The sequence below is a fragment of the Muntiacus reevesi genome, chromosome 18, assembly GCF_963930625.1.
Source record: "Muntiacus reevesi chromosome 18, mMunRee1.1, whole genome shotgun sequence".
Classification (NCBI taxonomy): domain Eukaryota; kingdom Metazoa; phylum Chordata; class Mammalia; order Artiodactyla; family Cervidae; genus Muntiacus; species Muntiacus reevesi.
The window spans coordinates 35312533-35337470 of record NC_089266.1 but is presented as its reverse complement, the minus strand read 5'-3'; the positions used below and the strand labels follow the sequence as shown (position 1 = coordinate 35337470).

Below are 24938 nucleotides of genomic sequence, written 5' to 3'. Positions count from 1 at the left end.
TTTTGCTCACAGAACTCAGAATTAGTAATAATGCTAATTATTACTGATTTACTATAAAGGATATAACTCACGTGGTTGGTTGCTCTGGTATCTAACCTCCATCCTGAAGCTAAATACTCATCCAGAGTCACCTTATTAGAATAAACTCAGGTATGGTTGTAAGGGGCTTATTGCAAATAACAGAAGAGGCTCCTCTCACCTCTATCACTCAGGTCATAGAGGCTCTCCTGCCAAGAATGGAGGATGCAGACCAAATATATATTTGTTATATTATCACATCATCACAAGGAATAATAATAAAACTGAAAAATGCTGGTGATTGTTGAAGCTGGGTGATGGGTACATAGAGATTCATTCTGCCGAGTCTCCCAGGGTTTTTGTGCATTTGGAAACTTAGATGATAAAATATTTAGAAAAAAAGAGGATAATGGAAAGAGAGGTACTTTATAAGCCATACTAAAGAGTCTGATCTTCTAAACATTTTATTTTGAAATAATTTTAGATTTATAGGTAGATTGCAAAGACACTCAGTAGTTCAGTCACTCAGTCGTGTCTGACTTTGTGACCCCATGGACTGCAGCACGCCAGGCTTCCCTGTCCATCACCAACTCCCTACTTTGAGCCTACTCAAACTCACATCCATTGCATTAGTGATGCCATCCAATCAACTCATCCTCTGTCATCCCCTTCTCCTCCCGCCTTCAATCTTTCCCAGTGTCAGGGTCTTTTCCAATGAGTAGGTTTTTTACATTAGGTGGCTGAACTATTGAAGTTTCAGCTTCAGCATCAGTCCTTCCAATGAATATTCAGGACTGATTTCCTTTAGGATTGACTGGTTGGATCTCCTTGCAGTCTAAGGGACTCTCAAGAGTCTTCTCCAACACCACAGTTCAAAAGCATCAATTCTTCTGTGCTCAGCTTCCTTTATAGTCCAACTATCACATCCATACATGACTACAGGAAAAATCATAGCTTTGACTAAATGGACCTTTGTTGGTAAAGTAATGTCTCTGCTTTTTAATATTCTGTCTAGATTGGTCATAGCTTTTCTTCCAAGGAACAAGCATCTTTTTAATTTCATGGCTGTAGTCACCATCTGCAGTGATTTTGGCAAAGACACTAGAGTGTTCCCAAATACTCCTCATCCATCTTCCTTTAATGTTACTTCTTCTATGACCATGATATGTTTATCAAAACTAAGAAGTTAACATTGATATAATACCACTAGCTAAATAGCAGACTATTCACATTTCTCCAGTTTTCCCATTCTTTTTTTTTTCCATTCAAGATCCAATCCAGGATACTATAACCTATTTAATTGTCATGTCTCCTTAGTCTCTACCAATCTGTTAGTCTTTCTTGGTTTTTCTTTGCTTTTTGTGACTTATCTTTTGAAAATAGTGGTCAGGTGTTTTGTAGACTGTTTCAGGATTTTTTTTTTTCCTGATGTGTTCTTGTGATTAGTCTAAAGTTATGGATTTGGGGGAAAATACTACAGAGGGGGTGGGAGTGTGGCCTTGTCATTGCATCAGGTCAGGGAGCATGATGTCAGCATGACTTCTTATTTCTCATACATCTTTGTCAGTTGATTCAGGAGGTGTCTGCCAGGTTTCTCCACTATTTTTTCCTTTTCTATACTTTTTGACAAGCATCTTTAGGCCCAGCTTATGCTTATGGGGATTTTAAAAAGCAGAAGAAAGTCACTGAAGGGATTTAAGCAGAGAATAATGTTTTGAATGTCTGTTTTGGAAGGAATAGGAGATACAGGGAGCGTTTTTCAGTGGGACTGGACATAAACTGCTGGACGTTGAGTGACCAGCAGTCTCATTCAGCTGGAGTTGGATCTTATGGGACATGAAAGATGAAAGAAGGTGGAGTCAAGGATGGCCATGAGGTTAGCTGGACAGGTGGGTGGCCTGGGGCTTTCACTGAATCTAAACCAAGGCTGTGCGGCCCCTAGTAGGTTGGATGCCTCCCCTGCCCCCGCGCCCCCTCCCCCACCACTCCCCCCAGATAAGTCACTTTCTGTTTCTTGGTCTTATCTTGACTTGGATCCGGTCCCTGATTGTTCCTGGGGCCGGGAAGTGTCTTATCAACACACATTAGAAGAAGTTTGGGGTCGGGAAGATCCCCTGGAGGAGGAAATGGCAACCCACTCCAATATCTTTGCCTGGAGAATCCCATGGACAGAGGAGCCTAGCGGGCTACAATCCATGGGGTCGCAAAGAGTCGGACAGGATTGAAGCGATTTAGCGCGCACGCACGCACGGGATTACCCAGGAAGGTTAGAATCCCGAGCAAAGAGAGAGGGGATAGCGGTCGAGGAACTGAAGAAAGCTGGAGGAAAATGTCGTCCTTAAATCCTTTTTCTCCTCTCTCCGTTTAAGGACCCAAGGATGAGCCGTTGACTCAGTGATTTCAAACAAGTAATTTTATTCAGCTTTTCCTGTTCCGCCAACCGGCCTCGCCCTCGGCCTCCCCTGTTTCGTGTTCCTTTCTGAGGCGTGTCGGGGGAAGAGGGTGGACTGCTGTCTCTCGGCCCTCACCTGCGCCGGCGGGACCCCCGCCCAGGTTTCTTTTCTCCTCGGCGCCTACGGGCGGGGGCGGGAGGGGCGGTAGGAGTTGGGGCCGGAGTCACCGGCCCGGGCGCCGGGCGGGCCCCGCTTCCCTGCGAGGGCTTGTAGACCAGGTGGAAGATGAAAGCGTTGCAGTACCTGAGGGGGCGTGGCTCCATCAGGGGCGGGGCCAAGAGGCTGGGATACCCCCAAGGGTCGGGGTTTCTAAATTCTGCGTTCCCGGGGGGTGGGGCTAGGCTTAGGGCTCCGCGGGCCAGCCAGGCTGTAATCAGGGCTATATTTTGGTGGGTAGAGGACCAGGGGTTAGAGAGATTTTGTGAGCTGGTTCTAAAGAGGGGTGTGTGGGCGTTGTCGAAACCCTCCAGTGGGGGTCGTGAGGAGTGAGGGCGGAGGAAGCAGGGGGTAGGGCTGGGCCAGGAGGGCCCCAGGACCATAGAGACGAGGGTTGAGGTGGGCTTTTCAGGATGAGCAGCCAGAGAGTACGAAGGCCTTACCAGGGCATACAATTGTCTGCCGCTCTGAGGCGAAAGGGGGAGCGGAAAGGGTTGGGCTGTGGAGGGCTGGTCCCCCCTCCTGTGGCCACCGCCATGGTCTGATCGTCCATCACACAGCCATACTCGCTGCTCTCGGTGAAGAAGGCCGGCACTCGGAGGGACTGGGGTGGGAGCGGGGCCTCAGACACTCACAGAAAAGCTCCCACCCCCATATACCTCCCGGGGACCCAGAGGACTGGGATGGGGAGAGGCACGAGGCAGACACAGGGTCCAGGAGGACCCGTGGGTGCACCCTACGTCTGTGGAGCAGATGATGGGGAAGAAGACACTTTTAGAAAATAAGGGACCAGGCGGCAGGTGAGAGAAGGTCTCGTTTGCCCCATCCCCCACCTGTAACCGGGGCAGCGAGCTCAGCCAAGTGTCCTTTAGTCCAAAGCCAGAGTTAAATCCTGCGGAGGGAAGGAGAGCAGGGAGAAGCTAGCTTCCATGGCCTCCTCCCACCTTCTCCACACTCCCACCCCCGGCTCTTACCGATGACCAAGTCAGGCTTGGGCCCCTGGAGCAGGTGGTAGGGCCTTGCAGACACCTTGATCTGCAGGTCTCTGTGGACCCCCTTCTCCTTAGTCCCAGAGCTGAGCCGTGCTGATACGCCGGAACCAGGGCGGACAGATACTTCAGGGCCATCCTGGAGAGTCAGAAGGGGGAGAGAAGCCAGTGGAAGTGATGGTGCTGGAAGATGTGTCAGGTAAGACAGGGGAGAGAAGGCAGGGGTCAGAAGGGTACAGCCCAACCAGGATGACAGCAGAGGGACCAAGTCTGGAGATTGGGGTGAGGGACAGGGGGAGGGGGTACTCAACCCTCACCCTCTGGAGGGTAAAGTGCTGCTGGTCACTTTCGGGGGGCAGGCCATCACCCACAAACTGCAGCTCCAGGGCCACATGGGGGAGCAAGACCAAGAGTTCCTGAAGGGCAAAGAGGGCGAATCTGGGTCCCACCCCATGTCCACCTCCACACCCACACGCCCACTCTTCAGGCCTGGAGGGGCTTACCCAAAACACCATGACAAGGTCAAACTCCTTCCCAGCCTCCACCACATGGATTTTCAGTGACTGTTTGTTCTGGATGTTGAGCTCAGGGACTGGGTGATAAGCTAGACACTTAAAAATACGGCCTCCTCCTCCCCTCCCTCCTGTCCCCTACCAGCCACCTGACCCCTCTGCTCCACGCAGTCCTCCCCCCTGCCCTGGCTCTCCTTACAGGACTGGGGCACCAGGTGGGTGATGACGTAGTACACAGTCAGCGGGTAGGTGAGGAGCACGGCCATGGGGGAGTCCAAGCTGAGGCCCCGCCACGTGTAGTAATCCTGCCACGAGCCTGGGGAGAGTAGGCCACTGGGAACCTGACCTCAGGCCCCCTCCAGCCTAACAGCCTCCTTTCTCAGTCACCCAAGACCTCTGGCCCTCCAGATCGCACCCCCACCGCTAGCTCCCTCAGGGCCCCTCCGGCTCACCAAAGAGGCCCCTGGGTGAATCCGGGGGCACTGGAGGCATCAGGGCGGGCCCATACCCCTGGAAAGGCTGGCAAGGATCTCCTGTGAGGATGAAAGATGATGAGCCTGGTGTCAGGGAGATCCCCACCTGGCTGCTTCCTTCTTCCAAAGGAGCTGTGTTCCCTGAGAGGACCTGGAGCTGCAGCAGGGGGCTGGGGAACTGCTTAGGGACGGGGCTTCTGGAGAGGGTGGGCAGGGGTGACTTTTCTGAGGGTTGGGAAGGGGCAGGCAGTGCCCTGGTGCTGGGGGCGGGGGGGACCTGGTGTGTATGTGGAGGGGTTATCTAGGATCTGGACAACTTTTTGGTCTCCCCTCCTGCCCTCTAGTCTGAGGGACTCATGCCTGGAGAGCGGCCCCACGCACCATGGAGAAGAAGGCTGAGGGAGGGTGTGCTGCCCCTTGGGTGCCTGGGGGCGCCAGGGCCTGGAATCAGCATGCTGAGCTGGGTCCAGTAGCCACGAGTGAGGCCGCGGGAGGCCAGGAAGGCCTCCTTGTTAAAGGTTTCACTGGTCACCTCTGGAGAAGGATGAGGGGAGGGGTTGAGGGCCCGGTGGCCAGGATTCTGGACTTGGGCTCACCGCAGCCTCTCCCCAGGACCCTGGGCCCGAGTCTGCTTCCAGTCAGGCAGAGAACTAACATTCCTGAGTGGACAGCATAGTCCACAGAAGCCATATAACAATTCCAGGTTTTAACATTTGCTAATCTGCCTGTTTTACCGGTGAGGAAAAACTCTAAGAAGTAAAGTGATTTGTTTCAGGTTGCCAGCTTGTGAAGCTGAGAAGCAAGTATTTGTATTTCTACCTGAATCCCCTAAGTTCTCTCAGGGACCTGGGCACTCAGTCCTCAGCTCCAGAGAGGCTATCTCCAGCCCCAGGGGTCTAGCTCCCAGCCCCAAATACCCAGCTCTCAGCTGTTACTCCAGGGATCAAGACTGAAATAACAGGCACTTAACCTTCAAGCCCAGGACCCTGTTCCAAAGACCTGGCTCTGCTTACCCCATCCATTCTGACCTCCTTGTGATACCTGCGGTGTAGGTAAAAGGCAGGGTTGCCAGTTCTCCAGCCCTCTCCATGAAGGCTGCAAGCCTTGGGCACCAGAATCGGTGGCTTACATCATCTGGGCATCGCTTCCAGTCCGCACGGAGACAAGCCTCTCCACAGTACAAGACAGCACCGCACTGGGGGCTGGGGTTATAGGAGGTGGTGGGGTACTCCGTGTTAGTGTATGTAGGCCCCCTGTCTGCTGTCCATCTGTCCTGCAGCTGCCCATATGTCACTCAGTCTGTTTGTACTCTCTTTGCCTATCACAGCATGGTATTTTTTCATCTTCTTGTTTCTCTGTTCCTCATTCTCTGTTTGCCTGCCCTTCCTCCCCCTCACTCTGTCTTTGCAGGTTGCTCACCAGGGTGTCAGTTTCACTTCAAAGCTGTGCCTATGACAAACATGGCAGGTTCGAGCCCGAAGGGAGGCAAAGGTGAAGCCTGGCCGGGGACCCCAGGTCCGCATCGGGGTCTTGGCTAACTTCACTCCCAGCCTTGGGACTAGATTCTCCAGCTCCCTGAATGAGGGTGGAGACGGCATCAGGATGGGGGTGGGGCTCAGGAGCCCAAGCCCCCAGGCTTCCCCACCCTCTGCCAGCTTTCTGTACCGATGCAGCTGGGCATCTCCCACAGTAAGCTGTCGGGGCTTTCGGGGGTCTCCGGAGCCCATGGGGCAGACCATGCTGTGGCAGAGGAGGGCATAGGCTCGACGAGCCAGGTTCTCAGCCCCCGAGCCCCTGCCTGTGCTCCCCCGGGCTCCTTCCATCAGCAGGTCAATGCCCAGGATGGTGCCATGTTCATCGGTCACCAGTAGGAGGCAGGAAAGGTGCAAGGGGGCAGCAACTGCGGAAGACAGGAAGAGCCGGGGGTGGAGGGGGAAGATTGTTAGGGGCAGGGTAGCAAATCAGATACTCCTGGGGTAGGAAGGGGACTAGGTAGGAGGGCAGGCCTCATTGGAAGGGGACGGCGGCTCCACAGAGCCAGCATTTGCCGCTGGGCAGAAATGTGGGGGTGTGCTGTGGGAACTTCACATTTTTCTTGAGGTGTTAACTCCGACTTCTGGAATTTTTTTTTCTTTTAATATTTAAAGTTGGTGAGACTTAAAAAAAAATGTGGATCAATGAAAACATCTTTTCAGGCCAGAGTGGTCTGAGGACCACCCATGTGTGACTCCTGTGTTCTGAGGGGGCAGAGGAGGGCTTCAGAAGGGGGGGGTCTGCTGGGCAGGGGGCATGGCAGAGTCATCCTGGGTTCTTACCACTTCTCGGTCCCTTCCTCCTCTCAGGCCCCAGTTCGTCTTCTGCCCTGTCCTCGTGGCCATCCTCGCCACCTCCAGCCTCCTGCTCGGCCTCCTCTGGCTCCCCTGGAGGGGTGGGTTCCTGGGGGGACTCCCTGCTGCTAGGGGCCGGCTCCCCATCCTCCTCTGTTTCTACCTTTTTGGTGCCTGCACCCTCCTCCTCTCCATTCTCTTCTTCTTCCTCTTCCTCCTCCTCCTCCTCTCCTTCCTCCCCTTCCTCCAGGCTGACAAAGCTGATGTAGGGACTTAGGTCTCGCAGGTGGAGTGGGGGCTCATCTCCCAGCAGCCGGGCAGCCCCCAGGCCTGGTCCAGGGCCTGGCTCTGCCCCTTGCCCCAGGCTGATGCCCACACTGCGGTTGGGCAAGACGTGGAGCACCCAAAGGGCCGGGTCCTGGGGCAACTTTCTGATCTGAGCCTCCAGCTGCCGCCAGCGACCCTCAAGGCTGGTCCCTACAGCCCTGCGCTCTGCCACGAACTTGTGGAACCAGCCAAAGAGGAGGGCAGCAAAATCAAGGAATTCATCCCGGTATCCAGACACAAACTCCATGTCTTCAGGGGCACAGGGCCTGGGTCAGACTGAGCAGAGGAAGCGATGTATGGTGAGGGAGAGGCACCCGGGATGGTGTGGGTTGGAGGGGTCGCTTAGGGTGGTAACTATGGATGGATGTTGGGAGCCAGAAAAGAGTTTTCAGGGCTGAGGATGCAAGTTCAGGATGAGAATGGGGCCAGACTTGAAAGTGGGTGATTAGGTTATAAGTGAGTAGTCAGGAGGGAGACAGTATTTGGGGCTCCAAATCTGAGGTTCAAACCCTCAAAGGTAGGGGCTGAATTGAATTGAGGATCGAAGTGGGAGAGAGTTAATCCTATGGGGAAGAGTTTTGGACTCGTCTGTGGGGTGTGGGAGGAGCATCAGAGGCAGGGCATCCCTTCGCCTTGGACCGGGTTAGGGTTGGCGATGAACCGCGGTACACCTAGCCCCCGCCCCAGCCGCTCCACTACTCCGGTACCTGCAGCCGCCACCACTTTTCGAAGGTAAATACCTCGGGGTGCGGTGTGACGTCAGGCTGCCCGAGCCCACGGGCGGCTGCTCGGGTGGCCACGCCCCAAAGTCTTGCGCAGCGCGGAGGCGCCCGGGTCAGTGTCTGCGCCGTGGGGCGCGCGGACTGGTGCTGCCAGTCACTCCGGCCACGTGAGAGGACCCGGGTCAAAACGCGAAAGCCTCTCTGCGGCAGGCGGGGCAGTGCTGCCGTCCAGCCGCGCCTAGCCGTGCACCCTGGACTTCCTTTCGCTTTCTCTCGCCTTCTTCCATCATTCCTGGCTACCCCCTCGACGAGGCTCTGGGCTGGGTGCGGGGGTGCTGGCGGAGGAACTCCACCTCCCGGAGTTTCCCCGCCGCCCCCAGGCCGGCGATCACGCGGTTACGACGGTACTGACCCCACTGTAGATTTGAGACTGTGAGGACGCCGGGAGGGACGCGCTGCCCCCTCGCGACCTGCCTCCGCCGGCCGGCCCCGGCGCCGACGACCGCCGTGTCCCGCGGAATCACAGGGAAGCGGGAGAAGGAAGCGAAAGCCACTGAGAAACCGGCTGGTCGTCCGGCTCCGGAGAACGTCGGGGAGTCAGACAGAACGCGGCGGGCAGAGATGCTTCTGGGCCGGGCATCCCGGTTCCTCTTGGTCCTACTATTTGTAACTTGTCTCACTTCTCCAGGTTCGTCAAGGGCCCGGATCCCCGAATCCGGGGAAGGAAATGGGAGGGAGGCACTAGCGCCGCGGGGTTGAGTTGAGTAAGTGGGGAGCCAGGGTCCCCAAGGCAGCCGGGGCAGGGGGAGGGCCAGCTGCCTGGGGTTGGAGATGGGCTGGGGAACACCTGGGTACAGGTGTGATTACGGACATATTTGGGGAGAGTGAAGCGTGGGTTGAGCCGGGGTCGGGGCTCAGATCCTGGGGTTTAGGGGAGGCTGTGGGTTGAAGTCTTAGTAGCAGCTGCATGAGTCCCTTGAACCGGGGGCCTGTGCGAACCACTTCGGTCCCGCTCAGGCAATGGCAACGAAGGCAGCAAGGTTGGACGTTGTCTCTGCGATCTTAGAGTCTCTTCCCATTCCCCCCGAAACGAGCAACTCATGGGAAATCTCCGAAAACACCTGAAGGCATATCAGCGCTGTACTTCCTACGTCAGGTAATCTCACCACCCACCCATGCGAGCGCTGCGCCGGTACATCCCCCCTCCCCGCCCCCGCCCTTCAGGATCCTCTGGTCAAACTCGATCTCCTGGGAGGGTGTCTAACCCCCGCCCCACTCCTCCAGGTCACGTTCGCCCTTATTCGTTGCACCTTCAGTTTCCCTTTTCCCCTGTCCCACCTACCTGGAATTTCCCAGTCCCAGCAGAAACTGCTGAAGCTCGGGAGTGACCTCACTTCTGGAACCAGGAAAGAGCTGAGAATAGCGGGGGTGGGGCAGAGAGTGGGGACACATCTGAGATCAGGTCGTTCCTCAGGTTCCAGCTACCCTACAGAAATGTATGTGGAGGCAGCACTGACCGCTGGGTTCAGGAACTGATGCGCTGCTTTGATAGTGGAGGTGAGAGCTTTCCCCTCTTCCCCAGGCCCTGTCCTCAGGGCTCCGTGGGTCCACCTTACACCCTTCTTTGCCTCAACCCTTTCCTCTTCAGTATACTTTGACTTAAGTTCCTGTTTACCATAAACGCTTCACCATCACTTTCATGATTTTTGCTAATGCATCCTATCACTGTGCATTTACTTAATGTTGTTCTTGAAATCAAGGCACTATTTTTATGTTCCAGTATTTTATGGTGGAGGCTTCCCCAGTGGCTCAGAGGTAAAGAATCTACCTGCCATTGCAGGAGATAGTGGGTTCTATCCTTGGGTTGGAAAGATCCCCTGGAGAAGGAGATGGCACTCTTGACTGGGAAATCCCATGGACAGAGGAGCCTTATGGGCTACAGTCCATGGAGCTGCAAAAGAGTCAGACATGACTTGATGACTAAACAATAAGAACAATTTTATTATGGAAATTTGAAGACATGTACAAAAATTGAAAGATTTGTCCAGTGAACATCCATATAACCACCACCTAATTCTGATTGATTTTTATATTTGATGTATTTTATATATGTCCATAATAAAGCAAATTTATTTTATATTTTATAATATTGAGTTTAAGGCATTTTAACTATATTTGCTTTATTGCCCACCCATCTGTCTATGCATCCCTCTATCCCTCATCCATCTGCCTAATATCTTTTTGGTGCACTTCCAAGTAAGTGCAGGCTTGCTTATACTTTATTCCCAGACATTTTACCATGTATATTATTAAGGATTGAGTTCTGTATTTTATTGTTCCTTTGAGGTAAAATTTTAAAACAATGAAATGAATAAATAAGTGTATACAGCCACTTTTGAAAAACTTAATGGCAACTTGTCCTAAACAGGACCACCTGTGAAGTCACAAATTTGATATGCTGGTTGTATTTTACTCCTAAAATAATTACACAACCATTAAAACACCAAGTGTTCTTCCAGGTCCCAGCACCTATCTGATTTCATTTACTCTTCCTGGCTACTCTGGCCTTTGTTACTAAAATTATCTCTAAGTTACAGCTAAAAGAAATGACCCCCAGAGAGGTTAGGAGACAAGGGGCAAGGTCACAGCTACTTTGTAGCAGAGTTTGGGTTTTAACCGGGGTGTCCTGACTTCCCAGAGCATGATCACCCCAGGGGTTCCATGTTGTAGTTGCTCACTTCTATCTCCCCATATTTTCCCTCAACCCTCCTTTCCTGGCCTTCTGCTATTCCCTTGATGTTCTCCTTGACCCACTACCCTGCGCTCTTATCTAGTTCTTCACCTTGTCCCCTTGTAGCCCTGATTTCTCACTTCTTGCTTCTTCAGAATGTGGACATGCTCAAGCTAGGGTGGTGGCCAGCCACGGGGATGCACCTCTTCGCAGCACTCAGCTTCCTGAGCCCACAGAAGCGGCACCTTCAGACACAGTCACCACTTCCAGGACGTACCTGCCATCCACCCTGCAGCATACCCAGCAACCACCCACCCCTCTGGAAGGAGCACTGTCCTTGGACAACAAGCTCATCCCCACCCATGAAACTACCACTTACACTTCAGGCCACAGTCTGGGGGCAGACCCTGAGGCCAGGGAGAACCAGAAGCAGCTGAAAGAAAAAGTGGGTCCTACAGTTGGGACATCAGCCTTGGTGCCTGTGCTGTCCCTCTTGGCCATCATTTTCTTCCTCACTGGAGTCCTACTCTACGTGGTGTGCAAGCGGAGGAGGAAGCAGTCCCTGAAGCATCCCCCAGGTAAACTGGGCTTCTGAACCCCTCCTCCAGGGACCCAGAGCCTCCCTGGCAGGGATTCTGCCAGCAGTAGCTCTCAGGCAGACCCAGAGACAGATACAGACAATGCCTGCACCATGGACCACAGGCGATGAGTGAAGAGTCAGCCCAACTACAGAGTGGGGAGGGAGGGACGCCATCACAGGCCCGGGGACCAGCCCTCGAAGCCAGGCAGTGCTTGGAGCAACATCAAGGTGGCAGCTAGAGCAGACTAGTGGGAGATGAAGCTGTGGAGGAAGGTGGGAGCCATTCATTCAACTCACAGATCTTTACTGCTGAGCACCTGCTGTATACCTGGTCTATAGCTAATGTTTTGGACTCTGATTCCCCAGTTTAAGCTGTCACACCTTGCCCCTGATACCCTGCCCAACTTCCGTTGATCTCAGAGCTCATCTGTTAATTTCTTTATCTTTTCCAGATCCTGCAGCTTCATTATACTTATACACCTGCAGCAGACGAACCAGTGCACAGAATGGAATCTTCTGAGGGTAGATTATGATTTATTCAGCATCAATTAATATACTAGAACAATTTCTGGCACATGGCAGACACTCTTTACTTATTGGTCAGTGTTTAATTCACAACTAACCAGCCACTGACCTCTCTTAGACCTTTTCTCTGTTCTTTTGGATTTCTTTTATACCATGATATAAAATTGCTGTTTATGTCTTGTATACATTCCATATTTTTTAACTACTAAAACTTATTTTTATAATTTTTGGCTCTTCTTTCTGCAGACATGGGTCTTATGCCCTTGCCCCCTAATCATGCCTGATTCTTGGCTTCAGCTTCTCTGCTGATGGCCACCTGGCATCTTCCCCCTCAACATCTCCTCCCAACCCCCACCAGCCTCCATGTCCCAGACCCGTATATCTTGCTCTTGTCACTTCACACCACCCCAGTGTTCCTCCCTAGCTTCCACCCTCTCCTGCTTCCTGCCCTGACCCCACAGTAAAGGCCTGGGCTTTTCCACCCTCCCTCCTCAGCAGCTGCCATGCAGCCTGGTTTTACTTCCTCTACCCCTTACATCACCATATATGCCCCAATGAGAGTCTGAGCTCCTTGTTTTAGTGTTATTATTTTTATGAGCAAAACCCTTAGTTCTCATTTTGTCTTTTTCAGTGAACCAAAAATGTGTCTTCCTTGGTCCAAGTCTGCGGGAAGCCTGGGGCAGGGACATGAGGAAGTGGGTTGGGTGTCTGAGTCTCCGTCGCCTGTCTGAGCTTGTCCGTACTCAGTGAAGCGCATGGCAAGAGCAATGTGCTGGAGGAGCTAGGGCACAGCTGTGCATGGGCTTGGTCTCCAAGTGCCTTCCTTCACACCTTCTGCACCCTCGTCCTCACGGCCTCTGACCAGTACGGCAGGTACAGGGCAGCCCACGCTCTCCAGGTTCTGCTCTGGGGTGTATGTGGAGCTCTCCCTCCAAGCTGTTCACTGGCTTGGCCTAGTTCTCCAGCATCTGCTCACAGGTTCGGGCCACCTCACTGAGCTTGAGGCGAGCATAGTCCACTCGCTTCAGGGCCATTTGACAGTCCTTCCTCGAAGAGTAGCTGGAGCCCTCGTGGGGCTGCCCTGTGGCCACCTACAGGACATTCAGATTGATCAATGAAGCACCCCTTCCCTCAGCCATCTCCCCAACAAGTCATCAGGTCTTTTGCCTCATTTCTTCCCTGAGTTTGAATTTGCTATGCCAGATGATTAGCTGGATTACCTAGGTCACATCACTGTACTTCTATTAACCTCCTCTGTAAAGCGGGGATGACTGTAACTACTTCCGAGAGTTGTTATGGGCTTCCCTGATGGCTCACATGGTAAAGAGTCTGCCTGCAATGCAGGAAACCCGGGGTAGGGAAGATCCCCTGGAGAATGGAATGGCTACCCACTCCAGTATTCTTGCCTAGGAAATTCCATGGACAGAGGAGCCTGGCGGGCTACAGTCCACAGGGTCACAAAGAGTCGGACACAACTGAGAGACTAACAGTTTCACTTTTCAGAGTTGTTATAGGATTAGATAATGCAGAATGTCTAGCACACTGTACAAGTTTAGTACATGGTGCTTCCTGTTGTAATAACCTCAGAACCCTTTCAGTCCTGTTCCTTTTCTCATGAAGTAGCCATCTGGGGCGCTATACACTTGAGGTCAGGTCAAATGTCTAAGGGCAAATCCTATAGCTTTCGTATTGTTTAGATGCCCTCTCCCAGGACTTTCCCACCCACTGGCTCATGTGACGCAACTCAGTGACACAAGAAACCTGTCCTGGAAGGGAGGGATGCTGCCAGGATCGACGGGCCTGCTGGGAAGGGCTGGTCTTGCTTGGCTCCGGGGACCAAAGCTCTGCCCGGTACTCTTGAAGGATAAGGCTAAGGCAGAGAGCTGGGGTGGGAGCGTAGCACGTCCCACCAAACACACCTGAGTGAGATAGCGGATCTGAGCCGACAGCTCCGCTTCCACGTGCTGCACCGACGCGGTGAAGGCCGCTGCCTGTCGGTCTAAGAGCCTCTCGTTGGTTTTTTCCTTGGACAGTTCCAAGATCACGGTACCTGCCAGAGAGGAGAGCAGGCGGGGCTATCCGGAGACTGCCAGTATAGCCCCGCCCCAGGGCCAGCCCCATCCACCCCTACACCCAGTTAGGATCCCTTCCAACCCCATTTGGGCCGCCCATGTGCAAGCGGTCACGCTTGCTCTCGCGCTCGTTACCCCTCTCGTCGTCGTATCTCGAACCTGCATTCTGAAGAATGGCTCCAATTTCTCTTTCGATGTCTTCCAGGGCGCGTAGTCGCTCGTTCGCCAAGCTGTAGGTAGCCATCGTTACCCTGGGGTTTTCTTTTGAGAAATACTACGGAAAAGCGCCCGGAAGTGACTGTCGACTTGCGCCTGCGCAGAGGGCGCACCTTAGCCAACACTACAGTTCCCAGGATGCTCAGCGTGGTCTTTCGTTTCTCGTTTTACCTGGTGAACTACAACTACCAGGGTCTCCTGCGCATGCCCTGCTGCGCGACCCCACCGCGTGACCACCTGTGGTAAGACGGAGTATCGGAAAATCTCCAGCCTAAGGCCATTCAGACCTGTCTACCTTCACAACACTGTTGTGGTCTGTTTAATTTCTTCTACAAGAATTTCTTGAGCGTCTGCGGGTGCTAGGTGATGATGGTAGGACCTCTGGGGTATTACAGACTGGACAGCCATGGACCCTCCGTCTGCCTATCCCACTCCGCCACCTATCGGGGCCCGGGGAAAACGACTTGGTGAGTGTGACATTCGCCGTAGCGCTTCCCTCTGACCCGGAGCTCCGCTAAGACACGGACTGTCAATATATTCTGAGGCGCTTGATCCTGTCAGCTGTTTCCCTCTCTGATTGCTTATTATGTGGTTGGCTCTGGGGATACAAAGGTGAGTGAGGTGGACTCTCACGTGAGGGTGGATAGGTGCTTTATTAGGGATACGCCCAGGGTGTATTTCTAGGAACAGAGACAGGATTCTAGGAGGAAATGTTAGGAGGAAATGTTGCTTGAACTGCATTTGGGGCTTAACCAGGTGGCTGAGAGGTTGGAGTGGAGAAGGGAAAGTCACAGCGATCGCGTAGTGCTGTGAGGGGCCGACACATTGGAAGTCCAGTAAGTTTGACTGGAGTGAACGCAGCGTGGTTGGTGGCTAGGTGTGACTGGGGAGATCGGAGTGGGGAGCCAGACCAGAAAATGGCTTGCAAGCTAAGGAATTTGAACTTTATTTTGAAGGCAAAATAAAGGAAAGATCTTCAGGAAAGATCAATTTTGACAGTTTAGGGAAGGTTGAGAATGAAGCCGGTTTGCCCAGGGTTAGCAATCGAGTGGAGGCTTTTAGTTAAATTTGAGGGATCTAGCATTTAACTTCACTCGTTTTCTAAATCCTATACAATAAGGGGATTTAAGAAAGGGGTCAAGGAAAGAGAGGAGTTATTAATAATAGCAAAACTTTCGATAGAAACTAGAAAAACAGAAAGTCATATGGTTAACTAAACCAGCAGTGAACCGATCTTAGAAGCAACTTGATTTACCCCTAAATCAATGGCATTACAGTGCAGCTGGGCTGTCAGTCAGTTCAGTCACTCAGTCCTGTCGAACTCTTCTACCCCATCGACTGCAGCGTGCCAGGCCTCTCTGTCCATCACCAACTCCCGGAGTTTATTCAGACTCATGTCCATTTAGTCGGTGATGCCATCCATCCATCTCATCTTCTGTCGTCCCCTTCTTCTTCTGCCTTCAATCTTTCCCAGAGTCAGGGTCTTTTCCAATGAGTCAGTTCTTCACATCAGGTGGCCAAAGTATTGGAGTTTCAGCTTCAGCATCAGTCCTTCCAATGAATATTCAGAATTGATTTCCTTTAGGATGGACTGGTTGGATCTCCTTGCTGTCCAAGGGACTCTCAAGAGCCTTCTCTCACACCACAGTTCAAAAGCATCAGTTCTGCACTCAGCTTTTTTTATAGTCCAACTCTCACATCCATACATGATTACTGGAAAAACCATAGCTTTGACTAGACAGACCTTTGTTGGCAAAGTAATGTCTCTGCTTTTTAATAAGCTGTCTAGGTTGGTCATACCTTTTCTTCCAAGGAGCAAATGTCTTTTAATTTTATGGCTGCAGTCATCATCTGCAGTGGTTTTGGAGCCCCCAAAATAAAGTCTGCGACTATATCCACTGTTTCCGCATCTATTTGCCATGGAGTGATGGGACCAGATGCCATGATCTTAGTTTTCTGAATGTTGAGTTTTAAGCCAACTTTTTCACTCTCCACTTTCACTTTTATCAAGAGGCTCTCTAGTTCTTCTTTGCTTTCTGCCATAAGGGTGGTGTCATCTGCATATCTGAGGTTATTGGTATTTCTCCCAGCAATCTTGGTTCCAGCTTGTGTTTCACCCAGTCCAGCATTTCTCATGATGTACTCTGCATATCAGTTAAAAAAGCAGGGTGACAATATACAGCCTTGACGTACTCCTTTCTCAATTTGGAACCAGTTTGTTGTTCCATGACCAGTTCTAACTCTTGTTTCTTGACCTGCATACAGATTTTTCAGGAGGTAGATAAGGTGGTCTGATATTCCCATCTCTTTAAGAATTTTCCACAGTTTGTTGTGATCCACAATAAACTTTGGCTTTGGCATAGTCAGTAAAGCAGAAATAGATGTTTTTCTGGAACTCTCTTGCTTTTTTGGTGATCCAATGGATGTTGGCAATTGGATCTCTGGTTCCTCTGCCTTTTCTAAATCCAGCTTGGACATCTGGAAGTTCACTGTTCACATATTGTTGGAGCCTGGCTTGGAGAATTTTGAACATTACTTTGCCAGCATGTGAGATGAGTGCAATTGTGTGGTAGTTTGAGCATTCTTTGGCATCGCCTTTCTTTGGGATTGGAATGAAAACTGACCTTTTCCAGTCCTGTAGCCACTGTTGAGTTTTCCAAATTTGCTGGCATATTGAGTGCAGCACTTTCACAGCATCATCTTTTAGGATTTGAAATAGCTCAACTAGAATTCCATCACCTCCACTAGCTTTGTTCATAGTGATGCTTCCTAAAGCCTACTTGACTTCGAATTCTAGGATGTCCGGCTCTAGGTGAGTGATGACACCATCGTGGTTATCTGGGTCATGAAGATCTTTTTTGTATCGTTCTGTGTATTCTTGCCACCTCTTCTTAATATCTTCTGCTTCTATTAGGTCCATACCATTTCTGTTCTTTATTGTGCCCATCTTTGTGTGAAATTTTCCCTTGACGTCTGTAATTTTCTTGAAGAGATCTCTAGTTTTCTCCATTCTATTGTATTTCTTTGCCTTGATCACTGAGGAAGTCTTTCTTATCTCTCCTTGTTATTCTTTGGAACTCTGCATTCAAATGGGTATATCTTTACTTTTCTCCTTTGCCTTTCTCCTCTCTTCTTGTCATAGGTGTTTATAAGGCCTCCTCAGACAACCATTTTGCCTTTTTGCACTTTTTTTTCTTGGGGATGGTCTTGATTCTTGCTTCTTGCACAGTGTCATAAACCTCCATCCATAGTTCTTCAGGCATTCTGTCTATCAGATCTAATCCCTTGAATCTACTCGTCACTTCCACTGTATAGCCATAAGGGATTTAGGTCATACCTGAATGGTCTTCTGGTTTTCCCTACTTTCTTCAGTTTAAGTCTGAATTTGTCAATAAGGAGTTCATGATCTGAGCCACAGTCAGCTCCCGGTTTTGTTTCTGCTAACTGTATAGAGCTTCTCCATCTTTGACTGCAAAGAATGTAATCAATCTGATTTTAGCATTGACCGTCTGGTGATGTCCTTGTGTAGAGTCTTCTCTTGTGTTGTTGGAAGAAGGTGTTTGCTATGACCAGTGCGTTCACTTGGCAAAAGTCTGTTACCTCTGCCCTACTTCATTCTGTACTCCAAGGCGAAATTTGTCCTTTACTCCAGGTCTCTCTTGACTTCCTACTTTTGCATTCCAGTCCCCTATAATGAAAAGACATCTTTTTGGGTGTTAGCTCTAGAAGGTCTTGTAGGTCTTCATAGAACTGTTCAGCTTCTCCAGCATTCTTGGCCGGTGCATAGACTTCAATTACTGTGATATTGAATGGTTTGCTTGGGAAACGAACAGAGATCATTCTGTCGTTTTTGAGATTGCATCCAAGTACTGCATTTCAGACTCTCTTGTTGACTATGATGGCTACTCCATTTCTTCTAAGGGATTCTTGCCTACAGTAGTAGATATAATGGTCTGAGTTAAATTTCACCCATTCCAGTCCATTTTAGCTGGAATGTAGGTAGTACTAAAATTAGGAGGATTATTTGAAGTGATTAGACCCCCCCCACCCCCATCTCCTCCTTTACTTCATGTGTCTCAGCAGCTACTCACCCCCAACTCATCAGATTGCTGGGGGTTTCTTTGTTAGTGATGGAAAACAGTCTTTCTCATGGAGGGCACCTGGGTATGATTGTATTGAAGACAGAGATTGAGTGAATTATTTACTGAGTGGTGGTTTCTAGAACTCTGACAACGAGGCTTATACCTTCCAGGTCAGAGACTAGAAGACTCTTACCTGGGGAATTTGACTATTCAGAGGAAAGACCTAAGGATATTAACGTCAGGGGTTCTCCAACAGAGCAGTTAGCCAGATCACCCGACAGTGAAACCCACAGTTGGTAAGTCCCAACTGTATCCTCAGATCTTCTAGTCATCTTCTTAGCACATCCCCCTGAAAGATGAGCAGACAGGGACTTCCCTGGTGGTCCAGTGGTGAAGAATCACCCTTCTGGTGCTGAGGACGTGGGTTCAATCCCTGACCGGGAACTAAGAGCCCACATGCCATGGGGCAACTAAGCCTGTGTGTTGCAACTCCTGAGCCCATGAGCTGTGGGGCTCTGTGCTGCAGTGAGATGCCCATGCACCATGACGAAATATCCCGTATGCCCAACTCAGTAAGCCCCGATGCAGCCAGATAAATATTAAAACAAGAATATGTAGTATTTTTTTTTTTTAAGAATGATGAAAGATCTAAAACAAAGGATTTCCAGATGTTTGGTGAAACTTTCTAACCTGAAAGGCAGAGGCCAAAATATACTGGAAAACAAATAAACAAACACCTTAGATAACAAAGAGTAAAACTTAAGGAAAAAAACATTGATGCTATTAGGTAAGAGACTGGGGCTTCCCACATGGTGCTAGTGGTAAAGAATCTGCCTGCCAATTCCGAAGATTTAAGAAACTCAGGTTCTATCTCCTGGAGGAGGGCATTGCAACCCAGTCCAGTATTCTTGCCTGGAGAATCCCATGGACAGATGAGCCTGGCGGGCTACAGTTCATAGGGTCACAAAGAGTCGGACACGACTGAAGCAACTTAGCACGCACACATTATAATAGAGGATTGAATGGAAGAAAACAGTTTAAAATAAAACCATGAGGGAAGGAATACATTGAGCAAAAGGTTGAAGAGCAAGAAAATTAGAGAATTAGAGAATCAATTCAGGGGCTTAAATTCTGTAAGAGAACAAGGTAAAAGGGATGAACAGACGTGTGTTTCCAGATGAAAAGGGCTCATTAAGTGGCTAGCATCAAGGCACATCATAAAATGTCAGATCACTAGTCTCAGAAAAGGAAGTCTTGCAAAAGCTTCCAGAGAAAAAACAGATCAGCAATCAGAATGGCACTGAGCCTCTGAATAGTAACACTCTGTACCAGTGGAGCAGTGCCTTCAACATTTTGGGGGAAAGTGGTTTCCAGCCTGCAGTTCTCTACTGAAGCTGTGCTTCAGGGAGGCTAAAAATGCAGTGGCTCAACCAAACAGAACTTAATTTTTTCTCAGAAAACAGTTCATTGTGAGTAGTTCAGTATTTTCCACAAATCAGAGACCAAGGCTAGCAGTGCAGCCCTGCCATCCTTTAGGCTCTTATGCTCAAAAGTATGGTCTTCATGGAACTTCCCTGGTGGTCCAGTGGCTAAGTAGTCCTTACTCCCAATTTAGGGGGCCAGGGTTCGATCCCTGGTCAGGGAACTAGATCCCACATGCCTCAACTGAGAGTTCACATGCCACAACTAAAGAGCCCACATGATGCAACTAAGATACGGCATAGTGAAATTAATTAATTAATTAAAAAATCTGTTTTTTCAGGCCATAGGATTGGCATTACCTAGATGCTTGATAGAAAAGCAGACTTTCAGGCCCCGCCAAGACCCACTGCATCAGTATCTGTGCTTGAAGATCCCCAGATGCTCTCTGTGGACAGTAACCATGGAGAGACGCTGCTCTGGGGCATTGCTGCCTGCGGTGTCGTAACTGGATTGCTGCCATCCATGGATCGCAGCTGGCAGGAAAGCAGAAGAGAAAGTATGGAGGAGGCACACCTGTCTCTGAGGTCTGGCTAGGGAGTGGCCCATGTAATTTTTACTCACATTCCTGTGAAGAAAACTCAGTCATGTGGTCTCAGATCAGCTCCAGGGTTTGGAGAAATCCACTCCTTACTTAAGTGGTTGACTATCAATATTTTTCTAGCACCATGGGAGAATAGATTAGATTTTGGGGAGTATCTAGGCTGTCACAACAGCTCCACTATGAATAACAAAGACAGAATAAGGACATTTTCATATGTACAGGGTCTCAAGTTTGTCTCCCAAGTATGCTTCTCAGGAGGTGACTAGAGTTAGACCCAAGTTAGACGGCTCTTGAAGAGATTTTTTTTTTCAAGGAGATAGAGGAGATCATATCTGTTTTTTTTTTTTTTTTTTTTTTAATGAATTGAGAGGATACATAGATTTTTTTGGAGGAGAATATAGTGCAGAATTAATGATAAATTCAGAGAATAAGCAACTTTTAAAAATGACAGTTGTTCAGGGAAAACAGTTGTGCAATAGAGAAGGGTAATCACAATATACCACATAGTGCAGCTCCAGATAACATTTGCAATAAATCCTGAATGTTGACAGAATGCTCTTGAGAGAGTATCCCATGCTGGAGCAGCGGGGATGGTGAAAGGGGCTCAGACTTCACCTTACATGACAGAAAGCATGAAGAAGTAGCAAAATAAACATGTTTGGAGATACGGAGTAAATACCAAAAGAAACATCTAAATGAGGTGAGAGTGGTTGCCTGTGAGGAGAAGGAAATTGGAGAGAGGGAAGGGGCTTACTTTTTATTGTGATAGGCCTTGTAGTTGTATTTGACTCCTTCCACTGTGTGGGTATACAGCTTTGAAAACAAAAATTAAATGAATGTGAAAAGTGAGAGAGGAAAAACTCGAGAAATAATTTACTGTGAAAGAGTCCCAAGTGTGGAGGAATGTTTTTTTCTTTGGTTTTCTTTCTTTCTCTCTCCCTTCTTCCCTTCCTCCCTTCTTCTCTCCCTTTCTTCCTTTAATGAAAGAGACCTGTGCGAGTCTATTTACCATGGAGGAAAAATCAGTAGAGAGAGAGGCAGAGGTTGAAGAGCTGGGTGCGTCATGCTGAATCAGGGTCTCAGAGGAGTTGGGAGGGGAGTGATCTGAGCACAGATGGAGAGATTAGGCTGGCCCAGGAGGAGGTATGTGGTGTAGGAGAAACAGTGTCAGTGCTTGTCGGTAGGAAATGGGATTCATTTATCCTTTAGAGCCTAATCTCTGTGAAAAGTGGGGGAGAAATCACTCTGAATGTGAGAAAGGTTTGGAAAATTAGTGAGTAGGGTGGGAGAAGGAGAAAGGAGGTGACCAGGGACATGGAGGGGAGGGGGACTGGGAGTTAACAGGTATTGAGGGCCCAGCTGAGGTTAGAAGCCGTAAGTTTGTAGTGGCCCAGATCCATACCCATCGCTTAACCCAGTGTTGGCACCTAGGATGTGTTAAAAATATTTGTTGAAGGACTTGTGGTTAAGTCCCCGGTCCAGTGGTTAAGACTCTGGACTTCCAGCACAGGGGGCTCTGGTGAGAAGAACTAAGATCCCACATGCTACACAGCATGGCCAAAAAAATGTGATGAATGAACAAGTAACTGTGGTTGTGCAATTTTTCTCTGGCAGTGCCTCAGCCACCCTGTGTTGGAGCAGAGAAGGGTGAGGTATTGGTTAGGCAGAGCCAAGGGTGGGGTTTGAGAGTGGGTTTTGTGAAAGGAGGAACATTTGAAGCTGCTGAGATGGTGGTTGATATGATGATCTTGAAGTTTCATCTGGAAAGAAAAGGAAGTGTTAAATTGTGAGAAAGCCAAAGGGGCAAGAGTTTTGTGACAAAAAACCAAGAAGCTCTTAAAAAAAAAGTTGATTGTACTTGACTACATATTACAATTTAAAATTCATGAGTTTTTAAATTGTAATATGTAGTCAATAATTTTGTTGTTGTTGTTTAGTTGGTAAAGTTGTGTCTGACTCCTTGCGACCCCAGGGACTGTAGCCCACCAGGCTCCTCTGTCCATGGGATTCTCTAGGCATGAATACTGGAGTTGGTGGCCATTTCCTTCTCCAGGGGAGCTTCTTGACCCAGAGATTGAAAAGATGCTCACCCTTTTTTCTCTCATTAAAAAAAATTTTTTTATAGGAGTGTAGTTGATTTAAAATGTTGTGTTAGTTTCAGGTGTACAGAAAAGTGATTCAATTATATATATATACTCTAAAAATATATGTACTTTTTTGTATGTATACTTTCTTGGGGCTACGTCCTGCACCACAAGAGAAGTTCCTATATCTTTGTTGTTTAGTTGCTAAGTCATGTCTGACTTTTTTGCAACCCCATGGACTATAACACGCTATGCTCCTCTGTCTGTGGGATTTTCTAGCAGTGCTGGAGCAGATTGCTGTTTCCTTCTCCAGGGGATCTTCCCAACCCGGAGACTGAACCTATGTCTCCTGCATTGGCAGGTAGATTCTTGACCACTGCATCACCTACAAAGCCTATATATACTTTTTCAGATTCTTTTCCACTATATTAGGTTATTACAAGACACTGAGTGTGTTCCCTATGTCCTTGTCGGTTATCTGTTATTTATATAGTATTGATGCTCACCCTCTTTGACCCACCAATTCTACTTTTTCTTTTGGTCGTGTTTTGCGGCTTGTGGGATTTTAGTTCCCCCACCAGGGATTGAAAGCGGACCCTCGGCAGTGAAAGCATGAGGAGTCTTAACCACTGCACACCCAGGGAATTCCCCCACCAATTCTACTTTTATTAGTTTGCTTTACATATGCACTTTGCATGTGAGAAAAGACATATTTTCAAGGATAATTATTGTAACAGTGTTTGAATTAGCAAGAGTGGACATCCTTCATGTTCATCGATAGACAACTGAAAAGTAAATGACATCTAGGCAGTGAAAGCCAGGCGACTCTTTAAAGAAATGAGGGAGATCTAGGGACTTCCATGGTGGCCCAGTGGTTAAGAATCTGCCTTCCAGTGCAGGGGGCCCAAATTTGATCCCTGGTCAGGGAACTAAGATGTGTGGGAACTAAGATCCCACATGCTACAGGGTAACTAAACCCCGTGTATTACAACCAAGAGCCCATGTGCCACAACTAAGGCTTGATGCAGCCAAATGTATAAATAAATGAAAATAAAGAATGAGATAGATGTATATGGATTGCTAAAGGAATGCTCTTCTAGCCGCATGACTAAGGAAAAAAAGCCAGGTATAGAAGAGTGCATAGTATGCTGTTCAGTTCAGTTCAGTTCAGGTGCTCAGTCATGTCCGACGCTTTGCGACCCCATGAACCACAGCACGCCAGGCCTCCCTGTCCATCACCAACTCCCGGAGTTCACCCAGACCCACGTCCATTGAGTCGGTGATGCCATCCAACCATCTCATCCTCTGTCGTCCCTTTCTCCTCCTGCCCTCAATCTTTCCCAGCATCAGGGTCTTTTCAAATGAGTCAGTTCTTTGCATCAGGTGGCCAAAGTTTTGGAGTTTCAGCTTCAACATCAGTCCTTCCAGTGAACACCCAAGACTGATCTACTTTAGGATGGGTTGGTTGGATCCCCTGCCATCCAAGGAACTCTCAAGAGTCTTCTCCAACACCACAATTCAAAAGCATCAATTCTTCTGTGCTCAGCTTTCTTTATAGTCCAACTCTCACATCCGTATATGACCAATGGAGAAATCATAGCCTTGACTAGATGGACCTTTGTTGGCAAAGTAATGTCTCTGCTTTTTAATATGCTCTCTAGGTTGGTCATAACTTTTCTTCCAAGCAGTAAGCGTCTTTTAATTTCATGGCTGCAATCACCATCTGCAGTGATTTTGGAGCCCCCACCCCAAAAAAGTCAGCCATTGTTTCCACTGTTTCCTCATCTATTTCCCATGAGGTGATGGGACCAGATGCCATGATCTTAGTTTTCTGAATGTTGAGCTTTAAGCCAATTTTTTCACTCTCCTCTTTCACTTTCATCAAGAGACTCTTTAGTTCTTCTTCACTTTCTGCCATAAGGGTGGTGTCATCTGCATATCTGAGGTTATTTATATTTCTCCCGGTAATCTTGATTCCAGCTTGTGCTTTTTCCAGCCCAGCGTTTCTCATGATGTACTCTGCATATAAGTTAAATAAGCAGGGTGACAATATACAGCCTTGATGTACTCCTTTTCCTATTTGGAACCAGTCTGTTGTTCCATGTCCTGTTCTAACTGTTTGCTGTTACCTGTATTTAAAATAAGGGAGAAATATAGGTTATACAGGTATGACTGTGTCTGAAGAATGTCTTTGGAAGAATAATCAAGGAACTGGTGATATTGACTGCTTCTGGGAATGAGAAATGGGAGGCTGGGGGTCAAGGGCAGGAGGGAGACTTTGCTTTCCTGTGTTTTTTTTTTTTTTTTTTTAACTATGTGCATGTTTCACTTTCTTAAAAGCATTAAAAATGTTTTTAAGCTAAAAGAAAAAAGGCATTTCTCAAACTGTGTTCTAATTCACAATCCTGATTCATGGATTCTTCTTGGGACCAACTGAATCAGAATCGGGGAAGGTGGAAGCTTAGGACTCCGTGTCTTCATCGTGCACCTCAGAGGATTCGGAGTCACCTGAAAAGCTGTGAGGTCCACAGGCCAAGAGCTCCGAGGTCAAGGAGCAGGTCCCCAGGGGTCAGAGGGATGATGGCGGTCCCTCCGCGTGAAGACGACCAGGCTGTGCAAATAGGCTGCTACTGTGGAGAGGTGAGCAA

General features: G+C 49.1%; 4 protein-coding genes and 1 long non-coding RNA gene across 10 annotated transcripts in view; 3 read left to right on the top strand and 2 right to left on the bottom strand.

The window, feature by feature from the left end:
• The first annotated feature begins 1671 nt into the window (after positions 1-1671).
• On the top strand, positions 1672-3783 carry LOC136149472 (uncharacterized). Its single transcript, XR_010659677.1, has 3 exons — positions 1672-1907; positions 2388-2426; positions 3695-3783. It is a non-coding gene; the product is annotated as an uncharacterized lncRNA (long non-coding RNA).
• On the bottom strand, positions 2513-7856 carry ZMYND15 (zinc finger MYND-type containing 15). 2 transcript variants are annotated; one of them, XM_065909744.1, is made up of 13 exons: positions 6917-7856; positions 6267-6501; positions 6021-6176; positions 5643-5803; positions 4983-5135; positions 4581-4661; positions 4328-4444; positions 4120-4208; positions 3934-4032; positions 3602-3755; positions 3461-3519; positions 3071-3231; positions 2513-2714 (listed from the first exon to the last, which is right to left on the bottom strand). In XM_065909744.1, exons 1-13 carry the CDS (start codon positions 7500-7502, stop codon positions 2543-2545), a joined length of 2223 nt encoding a protein of 740 aa, XP_065765816.1. In that variant the 5' UTR covers positions 7503-7856; the 3' UTR covers positions 2513-2542. The 2 variants fall into 2 exon arrangements, with proteins under 2 accessions (XP_065765816.1, XP_065765817.1); XM_065909745.1 differs by lacking the exons at positions 3071-3231; positions 3461-3519.
• A 293-nt stretch (positions 7857-8149) lies between these two features.
• CXCL16 (C-X-C motif chemokine ligand 16) lies at positions 8150-12037 on the top strand. Its single transcript, XM_065909750.1, has 5 exons — positions 8150-8665; positions 8995-9133; positions 9452-9534; positions 10864-11286; positions 11741-12037. The coding sequence occupies exons 1-5, from the start codon at positions 8599-8601 to the stop codon at positions 11806-11808; spliced, it is 780 nt and encodes a 259-aa protein (XP_065765822.1). The 5' UTR covers positions 8150-8598; the 3' UTR covers positions 11809-12037.
• Positions 12038-12384: 347 nt separating this feature from the next.
• MED11 (mediator complex subunit 11) lies at positions 12385-14266 on the bottom strand. Of its 2 annotated transcripts, none has more exons than XM_065909751.1 (3): positions 14021-14266; positions 13733-13863; positions 12385-12904 (listed from the first exon to the last, which is right to left on the bottom strand). In XM_065909751.1, the coding sequence occupies exons 1-3, from the start codon at positions 14127-14129 to the stop codon at positions 12767-12769; spliced, it is 378 nt and encodes a 125-aa protein (XP_065765823.1). In that variant the 5' UTR covers positions 14130-14266; the 3' UTR covers positions 12385-12766. The 2 variants fall into 2 exon arrangements, with proteins under 2 accessions (XP_065765823.1, XP_065765825.1); XM_065909753.1 differs by having other exon boundaries at positions 14045-14266.
• The window catches only part of PELP1 (proline, glutamate and leucine rich protein 1), a 47480-nt gene continuing 36774 nt past the window's right edge, over positions 14233-24938 (top strand). For 2 of the 4 annotated variants that reach the window (XM_065909739.1, XM_065909741.1), the window contains exons 1-2: positions 14233-14568; positions 24733-24930. In XM_065909739.1, the coding sequence (XP_065765811.1) occupies positions 24868-24930 (63 nt within the window). In that variant the 5' untranslated portion in view covers positions 14233-14568; positions 24733-24867. The other 2 variants (XM_065909740.1, XM_065909742.1) reach the window with 2 other exon arrangements.

Coding starts and splice junctions, on each gene's coding strand:
- MED11 (XM_065909751.1), bottom strand. CDS start 14,129: ATGGCTACCTACAGCTTGGCGAACGAGCGACTACGCGCCCTGGAAGAC. Junction 13,864..14,020: donor GAGATACGACGACGAGAGGG/GTAACGAGCGCG, acceptor CCTCTCTGGCAG/GTACCGTGATCTTGGAACTG. Junction 12,905..13,732: donor AGATCCGCTATCTCACTCAG/GTGTGTTTGGTG, acceptor AATGTCCTGTAG/GTGGCCACAGGGCAGCCCCA.
- ZMYND15 (XM_065909744.1), bottom strand. CDS start 7,502: ATGGAGTTTGTGTCTGGATACCGGGATGAATTCCTTGATTTTGCTGCC. Junction 4,445..4,580: donor TTCACCCAGGGGCCTCTTTG/GTGAGCCGGAGG, acceptor TACTCTCCCCAG/GCTCGTGGCAGGATTACTAC. Junction 4,033..4,119: donor ACCTTGTCATGGTGTTTTGG/GTAAGCCCCTCC, acceptor TTTGCCCTTCAG/GAACTCTTGGTCTTGCTCCC.
- CXCL16 (XM_065909750.1), top strand. CDS start 8,599: ATGCTTCTGGGCCGGGCATCCCGGTTCCTCTTGGTCCTACTATTTGTA. Junction 9,134..9,451: donor CGCTGTACTTCCTACGTCAG/GTAATCTCACCA, acceptor GTCGTTCCTCAG/GTTCCAGCTACCCTACAGAA. Junction 9,535..10,863: donor GCGCTGCTTTGATAGTGGAG/GTGAGAGCTTTC, acceptor TTGCTTCTTCAG/AATGTGGACATGCTCAAGCT.